At 37.6% G+C, this 11,806-nt stretch overlaps 1 protein-coding gene across 1 annotated transcript; it reads left to right on the top strand.

Moving 5' to 3' along the window:
• Positions 1–4,998: 4,998 nt before the first annotated feature.
• Positions 4,999–9,785, top strand: LOC125858831 (uncharacterized). Its single transcript, XM_049538622.1, is given in 4 exon segments — positions 4,999–7,521; positions 7,815–8,124; positions 8,127–8,677; positions 9,156–9,785. Coding segments are annotated over 4 exon segments (4,014 nt in total).
• The last annotated feature ends 2,021 nt before the right edge of the window (positions 9,786–11,806 follow it).

Raw genomic sequence — 11,806 nt, 5'->3', positions numbered from 1 at the left:
CTTTTTTTATTGAAAAGAAAATTGAAGGGGTGCAATGCTTCAATGCACTTGGGAAGAAAATAAAAATAATTTTACCCATCCAAGGAAAACTTAGTACATAAAATATACTCAAACATATTAAAGTAGTACTAATTCATCCTAAATCTCTTTTATCATATGATAAAATAATTCTCTTTTTTTTCCCAACAAAAAGAACACAGAAAATAAAAGTAATTTCTTTACCACAAAAAATACCATCAATATTAAATTTCTTAAGCTTGTTGTCTCCTGTATTCAGATTAGCAAACCAGAAATAATAAAAGATGAAAAGAAATAATCAAAGAACTATTCGAGTCCATAAAATCCACTGTATGTTCTTAAGAAATTTAATCCCCTCACGTACCCGAGGTTGTAGATTAATTCCTCCCAAGGAAAAATGGATTAATCATTAAAGAAGTAGCGGTACCTCAAACTTCTATAATTTCAACGAACTCAAAATGATAGCAACAAATCACACATACAGACACGATCGATCGATTTTGTTTTGTAAGAAATGTATACAGAAGAAGAGAAGAATTCAATGCAGAAAAATGAGAGAACCTCTCTATTTATAGCCAACAAAGGGCAAAGGTCACAACTCTTTGGAAAGAAGACAACGTTTCAAAAAGGTCACAACACTTTGAAAAAGGCACAGCCTTTCAAACGGTCACAGCCTTTCAAACGGTCACAACCTTTTAGAAAAGATACAACCTTTCATAAAGGTCACAACCCTTCGGCATAGTCACAACCCTTCAGGAGAGTCACAACCCTTCATTTCATGTTCACACCTTTAAAACCCAACAAATGCTTCCTGTTAGAGTTGTTCTATGCATAACATTTACTGCATTGTTTCTATTAGGATGCTCTATATATCAAGATCGTTGTAATCATCACTTTGTGAAAATTACCTTTGAACATTATATTATACGAATTCAAAATTAGTCGGATTATTGATTGTATTAGTACTAAAAGAATAGGCTTTAACCATGGTCAATGAGTATAATGGAAGAAGAGTCGTCGGCCAATTTCGCTCGAAGTCTACTTGAGCTAACATAGTTAGATCAAGATAGGCTAAACACCTCAACTTGACACAAATTTTGTTCATTTTTGTTAGTCCAACAGCAATGCAAATCCTTAGTGTACCAATTATAAAACATTGTTGAATTTACCGAACTCTATTAAACCAAAAGATATATCTGAAATCCAGTTTTCAATGGAACATTGATCATCGAGATAGAATGCCTGTTTTCTAGCACGGCAAAGCACTCTCTTAGGACGTGAAAAATGTCAAATTCTTTAGTCTAAATATTTTCGACAGATATTTACTGCTATACACACGTAATGTTCATTTACATAAGACAAAAATGAGAAGAACCCAAATCAACTTACAATTTTTTTACCAAAACAAGCATACAAAGGATGTATAAATTAGGCAGCAGAGAAGGGTGACAGAGAAATCAGAATAGTATAGTAGTAAATATCTATTAATGTGTGAAGCTTGATTCTCATGTAGGAGTATTAATTATACATGTTAAGGTACCTATTAAGGTTAATTATGTCATGTGGGAGGTATATTTGTGTTTAGGAATGGAAATGGGGCGGGGGCGAGTTGAACTCAACCCGGAATTTTTTTAATCCGCCTCACCCCACCCTATATGAATCTGCCCTGCATAATATTTTAAATATTTTCTTTTTCTAATTAAGTTTGATACTAAAAATAAATTTATTTTTTCATTAAGTTGTATTAATTTAATAGTAATGACTTACAAAATTATTTCTTAGAACTAAGTCAATTAGGAAACATGTAAGAAAATGTATTATTTTTTATTGAACCATTTTCATTTACTATGTTGAATATTTTAGTAGTTTTAAAGAAATTATCTCAATAAATACTATTCTATCGCTCTTATAACATGTAAAAAGTTAAAATTAATTTTGAATCACATTAAATCACATATACCTGCAATCACTCCGCCCTGCATTAGTTTTAAGAAAATTCACTTCAACCCGCATTCCTCCCGCCCTGCATAACTTAAAACCCGCTCTACTCAGCACCGCATACCCTTAAACCCATTCCGCCCGCTCCATTGCCATCCCTATTTGTGTTATGGGTATAAATAAGCAGTCACTAATAAGCAAATATACAAGAAAAATAAGATAGAGGACTTTATACTCTGCATAAATAATATTCTTGTGATAATCAAAATGTAGGCTGGTAAAAAGTAGATAAAAATGATATATTTAAGAAGTTAAAAGAAGCATTTTACGTACTCCATTTCATAATTAGTAATAGCAAGAACANCTATTTGTGTTATGGGTATAAATAAGCAGTCACTAATAAGCAAATATACAAGAAAAATAAGATAGAGGACTTTATACTCTGCATAAATAATATTCTTGTGATAATCAAAATGTAGGCTGGTAAAAAGTAGATAAAAATGATATATTTAAGAAGTTAAAAGAAGCATTTTACGTACTCCATTTCATAATTAGTAATAGCAAGAACATTTTTTATTACTTTCTACACTACATCATTGATCTTAGGCATATTTATATACCTAAGTAGTCTAAATTGGCCTACGAAGTGATGATGTTTGATGACAATCTTGATTTATTAGCTCGAATTCTAGTTTAAATTATTATGATTGCATACTTACACACGTGATTAGTTGTTTCAGGAAATATTGATGGAATGTGAATTGGGAAGAGGGAAGAAGGAGCAAGGAGATGCAGGAAAATGGCTAAGGCAGCAATCACCAGTGGCTGGCGCACTGGTTGGCGCGGCGCGCCACTGATGGTACGTCAGAAAGCATGTTGAGGCGTACTGCTTGGCACAACGCGCCAGAAGGGAAACCTCAGAGGCACTGCTCAGGCGCTCTGCTTGGCGCGACGCGCCAGGAGCAAAATGAGGAAAGAAAGATTGAGGCGCGATAAGGGGCGCTACACGCCACCTGTTCTCTGACTTTTTCAAGTTTTTAACATAAGATAGGATTTCTTATTTGAGTAGGATTGGTTACCAACTTGTCCTACTAGTATAAATAGATCCTTAGGGCTCCAAAAAGGGTGACGAGTTTTGATTTAGTGTGCAAGGGCAAGAATTCAAGTTTGTAATAGGTTTTGATCCTTTAATTCTTCTATTTTTCGGAAATTGCATGAACTATAGTATTTTCTTGTTTTCTAATAGCATGAGTAGCTAAAACGCCTTAGTTCTGGGGCTGTGGCTACGAATTATGTGTTGAATGTTTGAGGCTTTATGAATTGATTTTCGGTTGTCAACCCAAATTACTTCTATATTCTTGTGTTACTATTTTATGCTTGCGCACCATAGAATAAATCTAGTGTCTAATCTTAAAATCCGAAAGAAGAGGGATTAGATAGACCAGAGAATATAGAGAGCTCGATCCACCCATTGAATTGAGGTGATTAGTGTTCAGGAGTGACACCGAGATGAAAACATTGCTTGGTTACGAAATAGGATGAAATATACATGCTCGCCAGTTAGTTTATTTATCCCCGCTCAACGATGTAGTTAGATGGCTAACTGGGGTAGGCGGCGAGAGGCGAACAACCCGGACCATACTATCAACCCTATAAACCAGTAATTTGACAACTGAAGTAAATTCCAAGCCGATGATATGATGCATGATATTCAATGTATGTTGCAGCCCTGGAATTGTTTTTTAAACTTGCTTGAATCATATTAGATCAATGTAGTTCACGATTAGTTAATTTCAATTAGTGCATAATTATTAGTAGATAGTTAACTAAATCACAACTCTTAAAAAGGTTATTTAGTTACTTTTAGTTGTAGAAGTGAGTGAATATAAGTTGATCATAAGTCCCTTGGGAACGATAACTCGTTTCTTGAATAATCTATACTACGTAGACGACCACGTACACTTGCGTGTATTTTAGGAGTAACAAGTTTTTGGCGCCGCTGCCGGGGACTTGGAAATTGATTTATATTCAATCTTCTTAAGTCTACACTCAGTCTATATTCAAATATTAATTACTTGATCTTAGCTTGTGCATTGCAGGTAATTGATCTTCAGGTCTGGCTCGGAGAGGAAATCTCGTCGAACCCTACAACGAACCAGAAATAGTTTTACGCCAACGCAGAAAAATGAATCAGGAACGACAAGGCGAATTGGGTTTAGGTATTCCGAGAAACTTTGGTGAGGATAATCAAGAAAACGTGAATAACCCAGGAAACGTGAATAACCCAAGGAACCCAATTAATCAAGAAGGACCTCCTGTTGTTCCAGCAAGACCAGTCTGTGATGTGGCAGTCCCACTCACCACCAACTTAGCATCCAGTATCAGGAAACCTCCACCGGGGGGTAGATTTGAACTAAAGCAGAACATGGTGCATATCCTTCATACTAATGGACAATTCACTGGCTTCCCCCATGAGGATCCTCAAGCCCATCTTCGGACTTTCATAGACATGACCAATACATACATCCCAATTAGAGTATCATCAGACTATGTAAGGTTGACTCTGTTCCCATACTCATTGTTAGGAGCTGCAAGGTGTTGGTTAGACTCTGAGCCACCAAACTCCATCACCACTTGGGATGATCTAGCAAAGAAGTTCTTGAGTCGATTTTTTCCCTCCAAGAAAACCGCCAAGATGAGGGGTGAGATAATAAACTTTGCTCAAAAGCAAGGAGAGGATATGTACCAAGCATGGGCATGTTTCAAACAAATGTTGAATGCTTGCCCACACCACATGCAAACCAATGAGGTATTTTGTCATACTTTCTTTGAAGGTTTAGACTATAATGCTCGTTCTCTTCTTAATAGTGTTGCAGGTGGACAAGCCCTAGCCATAACAAGTGAAGAATTTTTCGCCTTACTCGATAAACTTTCTGAAGGGAACCAAGGGTATGAGGGTGAAATGGCTAGAATTCCAACCCAAAAGGCTGCAGGGCTCTTAGATGTAGACCAAGCACTGCCATAAATGCTAAACTAGATGCAATGCAACATAACATTACATTGCAATTCAAACAAATAGCTCTAAATCAGGCTCCAGTAAATGTGGTACAACAAGCAGCAACTTGGTGTGAAGTATGTAGTAGTGGAACTCATGAAACAGAGCAACGTGAAGCAAACCCGAATTCCGTAAACTATGTGGGTAATGCGCAAAGGAGTGGAGTGCAACAGAATTATGGTAACACTTACAACCCTAGTTGGAAAAACCATCCTAACTTCTCATGGGGTGGAAACCAAAATCAAAATCAGACGCAAGGGGTTAACCAATACCGTTCTCAAGGGGCTGGGCAACAATATTACAATTCTAACCAAGGCTCAAATGCTAGTGCACCTAAAGGTGGGATGACTAATGAAGAGCTACTCCAAAAGCTCATGACTGAAATAGGGACCAAATTAAATGCTAGAATAGATAAGCAGGATGAGAACATTAGAAACATCCAGATGTCCCAAATGAGTTTAGAGAAACAAGTTGCACAAGTGGCTAATTCTTTAAACTTGCGTCCCCAAGGTGGGCTGCCCGGCGATACTGAGCCCAATCCAAAGCAATTGCATGCGGTAAGCACTAGAAGTGGGTTGCAATTAGAGGAACTAGATCCAAAGAAGAGAGACACTGAGGCAAGTAACAAAGAAAAGAATGTGAAAGAGATAGTAAAAAGCTCCAATGTTGAGCTACCCATTCCTCAAAAGAAATTACCACATCCATTTCCACAAAGGCTAAAAAAGCTGAATGAAGATGAATGTTTTGGTAAGTTTCTCTCTCTCCTTAAACAGGTTCTCATTAATCTACCTTTGGTTGACATTTTGCAGGGTATCCCGAAGTATGCTAAATACGTGAAGGACATAGTGGCCAACAAGAGGAGACTCACTGAATATGAAACTGTAGCACTTACTGAGGAGTGCAACTCAAGGATTCAAAACAGATTGCCAACAAGGTTAAAAGATCCGGGTAGTTTTACTGTGCAAATTACAATTGGCCAAAGTGTTCATGCCCGGGGGTTGTGTGATTTGGGGGCAAGTATAAACTTAATGCCTCTATCTTTGTACCAAAAGCTTGGGTTAGGTAGTCCAAAGCGAACCACTGTTATTCTCCAACTTGCAGATAGATCCATTGCAAGGCCAGAAGGGGTGGTGGAAGATGTGTTAGTGCAAGTAGGTTCATTGATTTTTCCAGTAGATTTTGTGGTCTTAGACTTTGAACCCCATTATGAAGTCCCATTTATCTTGGGACGACCTTTCTTGGCTATGGGTAGGGCATTAATTGATGTAGCAGCTGGTCAACTAACCATGAGAGCACATGATAAGGTGGAGGTATTTGATGTTTATCGCGCTTTAAAATTACCTTCTATTTATGAAGAGTTGTCCGCTATTACTGTGATTGACAGTATAATAGAGTCACAGTTAGTTTTGCCCGAAAACCCATTAGAAAGAGTGTTAGTGGGTCAACAGTTAGAAGGGGATGCGGAAGTTCAAGAGACTGAATCATGCTTAAATCTAGCAATAGTTGAAACTCGTAGGATTCAAGTGGAGTCTTTAAATCGCGAGCTAGGACCCCATCCAAAACCATCAATTGAAGAGGCTCCTAAGTTGGAGCTAAAAGCCTTGCCAGCTCACCTAAGGTATGCTTATTTGGGTACTAATGAAACTCTGCCTGTTATACTTTCTGTAGAATTATCTGATGTACAGGTTGAGGCAACATTAAGAATCTTGAAGCGAAGGAAGAAAGCAATTAGATGGCAAATGGCTGATATTCATGGGATTAGTCCAGCATTATGTATGCACAGAATTTACATGGAAGATGATCACACACCAAGTGCACAACATCAACGTCGTCTAAATCCTTTGATGAAGGAAGTAGTACGAAAGGAAGTGATCAAGTGGCTAGATGCCGGGGTTGTTTACCCAATCTCTGATAGTAAGTGGGTAAGTCCCGTGCAATGTGTTCCCAAGAAGGGAGGTATAACTGTGGTAAGGAACGAAAATAATGAGCTAATTCCTACTAGAACAGTGACAGGGTGGAGAATTTATATGGATTACCGGAAACTTAATGCTGCTACTCGGAAAGATCACTACCCCGTTCCCTTTATTGATCAAATGCTTGACAGGTTAATAGGGCAGGAGTACTATTTTTTCCTAGATGGCTATTCAGGTTACAACCAGATCCTAATTGCACCCGAAGATCAAGAAAAGACCACATTCACTTGTCCGTATGGTACATATGCTTTCAAACGCATGCCATTCGGACTTTGCAATGCACCGACGACTTTTCAAAGGTGTATGATGGCCATTTTTCATGATATGGTGGAAGACTTCGTCGAAGTGTTCATGGATGATTTCTCCGTCTTTGGGAAGTCTTTTGAGGTATGTCTCCGAAATCTTGATAAAGTGCTTGCTAGATGTGAAGACACTAACTTAGTTCTAAACTGGGAAAAATGTCATTTTATGGTAAGAGAGGGGATAGTGTTGGGGCATAAGGTATCTAAATCTGGTTTGGAGGTTGATAAGGCTAAGGTAGAAGTTATTGAGAAACTACCCCCTCCCATTTCTGTAAAAGGTGTGCGTAGTTTTCTTGGTCATGCAGGTTTTTACAGGCGATTTATCAAGGATTTTTCCAAGATAGCAAGACCCATGTGCAACCTTCTGGAGAAAGAGGTGAAGTTTGACTTTAATGAGATGTGCTTAAAAGCTTTTGAGATGCTGAAGAGGAATTTAATTGAGGCTCCCATTTTAATTGCCCCTAATTGGGAACTACCTTTTGAACTCATGTGTGNTCTAAATCTGGTTTGGAGGTTGTTAAGGCTAAGGTAGAAGTTATTGAGAAACTACCCCCTCCCATTTCTGTAAAAGGTGTGCGTAGTTTTCTTGGTCATGCAGGTTTTTACAGGCGATTTATCAAGGATTTTTCCAAGATAGCAAGACCCATGTGCAACCTTCTGGAGAAAGAGGTGAAGTTTGACTTTAATGAGATGTGCTTAAAAGCTTTTGAGATGCTGAAGAGGAATTTAATTGAGGCTCCCATTTTAATTGCCCCTAATTGGGAACTACCTTTTGAACTCATGTGTGATGCGAGCGATGTAGCAGTGGGTGCAGTGTTGGGACAAAAAAAAAAAAAGTGTTCCACTCAATCTATTATGCAAGCAAGACCCTTGATTCTGCACAAGCTAATTACACAGTGACTGAGAAGGAGATGCTGGCTCTAGTGTTCGCCTTCGACAAGTTCAGATCGTATTTGGTAGGCACTAAAGTAATTGTTTTTACTGACCATGCAGCTATTAGGTACCTATTCAATAAGAAGGATGCTAAGCCAAGGCTGATTCGATGGATACTGTTTCTCCAAGAATTCGACCTTGAAATCAAGGATAGGAAGGGTACGAAAAATCAAATAGCAGATCACTTATCTAGGTTGGAAGATTTTTCACATGTGAATGAAGGTGAGAAAATCCGGGAAGAGTTTCCGGATGAACAATTAATGGCATTGGATATTTCTCAAGTGTCATGGTATGTGGACATAGTGAATCTGATAGTAAGTGGTGATTATCCTCTGGGTGCTACCACTCAACAAAAGAAAAAGCTTAACCATGATGCCAAGTTCTACAGTTGGGATGAACCATTCTTGTTCAAACAAGGGGTAGACAGGGTAGTGAGAAGGTGCATCCCAGAGTATGAGGTTCACAAAGTGCTGGAAAGTTGTCATCCTAGCCCAGATGGAGGTCATCATGGAGGAGAGTGTATTGCTCATAAGGTACTACAATCTGGTTTCTTTTGGTCCTCGCTTTTTAAGGATTCTGTTGCTTTTGTGAAGGGGTGTGATAAATGCCAAAGGTTGGGTACTATTTCAAGACGACATGAGATGCCGCTCAGTAACATTTTAGAGGTGGAAATCTTTGATGTGTGGGGGATTGACTTCATGGGTCCCCCCACCATCTAGTGGAAACCAATACATTCTTGTGGTTGTGGATTATGTTAGTAAATGGGTGGAGGCTGTAGCTCTTCCTTCAAATGATGCAAGGGTGGTGATAAAGTTCATCAAGAAGCACATCTTCACTCGCTTTGGCACTCCAAGGGCAATTATAAGTGATGGAGGTAAGCATTTCATTAACCATCTTGTAAAGAATCTTCTTGCTAAGTATGGTGTTTTTCATAAGGTTGCTACAACTTACCATCCTCAAACAAGTGGTCAAGTGGAAGTTTCAAATAGAGAGGTGAAGCAAATTTTGCAAAAAATGATGAATGCACAAAGGAAAGATTGGTCTGATAAACTCGATGATGCATTGTGGGCATATAGGACTGCGTACAAGACACCAATAGGGACGTCTCCATATCACATAGTATTTGGGAAAGCATGCCACCTTCCGGTGGAATTGGAGCATCAAGCCTATTGGGCAATTAAGAAGCTGAACTTCGACCCCGAGCTAGCCAGTAAAAAGAGAGTGAATCAGCTGCACAAACTTGAGGAGTTTAGGCTCCATGCTTATGAGAATGCCAAGCTATACAAAGAAAAGACGAAAAGGTGGCATGACCAGCACATTGTCGTTCGTACCTTTAATCCAGGAGATAAGGTACTACTCTTCAACTCTAGACTAAGGTTATTCCCCGGAAAACTAAGGTCGAAGTGGAGTGGTCTATTCAAAGTGGTTAGAATGACACAACACGGGTCAGTTGAACTTCAAGATGAGACTGGCCCTTCATTCTTGGTCAATGGGCAAAGAGTGAAACACTATTTCGGTGAAGATTCGGATCATGATCAAGAGGTTTTTGTACTAAGTGATGAATGATCCAAACTGCGTCGTGCAGCGACGTTAAATCAAGCGCTACCTGGGAGGCAATCCATGAACAATGTGTAATAAAAGGAAGCTTGTGTTTGAAATTTTACAATTTGTTAGCATAGTTTAATTTGTAGAATAGGATGCTCTTTTAGTTCTTAGTTTTAGTTAAAATTGTATTTTTCATTCTCTGTAAATACGCTTTTAAAAAAAAAAAAAACAACTGAACCTAGGCGCACTGGCTGGCGCGCCGCGCCTGGAGTCAAATGTCAGAGGGGTTTCTCAGGCGCGCTGAGAGGCGCGTCGCCCCTCCCATCGCCCCACTGCCCAGAAATTAATTTTGAATCACATTAAATCACATATACCCGCAATCACTCCGCCCTGCATTAGTTTTAAGAAAATTCACTTCAACCCGCATTCCTCCCACCCTGCATAACTTTAAACCCGCTCTACTCAGCACCGCATACCCTTAAACCCATTCCGCCCGCTCCATTGCCATCCCTATTTGTGTTATGGGTATAAATAAGCAGTCACTAATAAGCAAATATACAAGAAAAATAAGATAGAGGACTTTATCCTCTGCATAAATAATATTCTTGTGATAATCAAAATGTAAGCTGGTAAAAAGTAGATAAAAATGATATATTTAAGAAGTTAAAAGAAGCATTTTACGTACTCCATTTCATAATTAGTAATAGCAAGAACATTTTTTATTACTTTCTACACTACTTCATCATCATGACTTCCTAGATATGGTAAAAGGGGATGGAGTACAATAAGGGAAGAGTGAACTAGGAGATGAGACAAAGAAAGAAATACAATATTAAAAGGTATGAAAAAAGACATGAAATTCCACAAACAACGCATTCATCAGAGTCGTGAAATATTGTACAAAGTATTAGTTAAGTGGGGAAGTATGGACTTAATGCGTATCCATGATGATAAATTATTGTATTCTCTTTCTATTGGCCGCGTAACTTTTAATTAGTAGTAGCAAGAACATTTTCATGCACATAGAGATTTTCATTAATAAGTCAAATATAGGTGATGGAGATTTTCTAATTACCGACTTCTGAGTCTTTGACTTGTTGGTCAAAAGGTGTGAGAACCAATCTAGTAGGAGATAGGAGGCAATAGATTCTCTGTTGGGGATGCCTTTGTCAATTGGTTCAATAGTAGTATTTTTATCCATTTTTCAGGTGAATCTGTTGAATGGAGTAACATATTCGTATGTTGATTCTTTAACGTGTGCTACTGATACCAGGTACGTTTCAAAGAGATTAAAATGTTTTACATAATGTGTTATATCAGCGTTCCACATGTTGCCTGAATTTGATTCTCCTGCCCAGGGCGACTCAAATCCGTTGGTGGCCTAAAGCCAAAATCAAACTAGAGGCCTTAAAAAAATTAAAAAATTATAAATGGTTTTATTTTAAGTCTATTTTTCTAGTTTTTTGAGATGCAAAGTTGTTAATAATTTTTATGTAGTCAATCTCTTTTAATAATTCTTTTTCAATTGATAATATAGCCAAACCACTTAATCTTTCTTGAGACATTGTTGATCTTAAATAAGATTTTATTATTTTTAATTTTAAAAAACTTCTTTCTGCTGAGGCGACTATTACAGGAATTGTTAACATTATTCTATAAGCAATGTAAGCATTTGGAAAAGAATCAAGTTTTTTTATTTGATTGAGTATCTCAATTAGATTATTGTCTTCTATTTTTATGATTTTTCTTAACACTTTTAATTCAGAAAATAAGTCTAAACCGTTAATATCGGAGTGAGTATTATGTTTTGAGGAACATTCAAGATTAAGACAATATTTTTTAAAATTCTCATCATCTAATGATCTCAATTTTTTCCCACTAAATAGAAAACCAAAAATACTTTCATATACTTCAAATTGTTCAAATCTATTTTGAAGTGAAAATATGGCTTGGTTTACTATGTATAAGAAGTTATCAACTCTAAATGATTCTTCAAGAGATCTTGTGATTTCATTATCAACATTCTCATCAAAATATTTTTT

Source organism: Solanum stenotomum, chromosome 3 (genome assembly GCF_019186545.1).
Source record: "Solanum stenotomum isolate F172 chromosome 3, ASM1918654v1, whole genome shotgun sequence".
Classification (NCBI taxonomy): Eukaryota; Viridiplantae; Streptophyta; class Magnoliopsida; order Solanales; family Solanaceae; genus Solanum; species Solanum stenotomum.
Note: the sequence above shows the minus strand (reverse complement) of the source record. Positions and strands in the feature narration are given on the sequence as shown.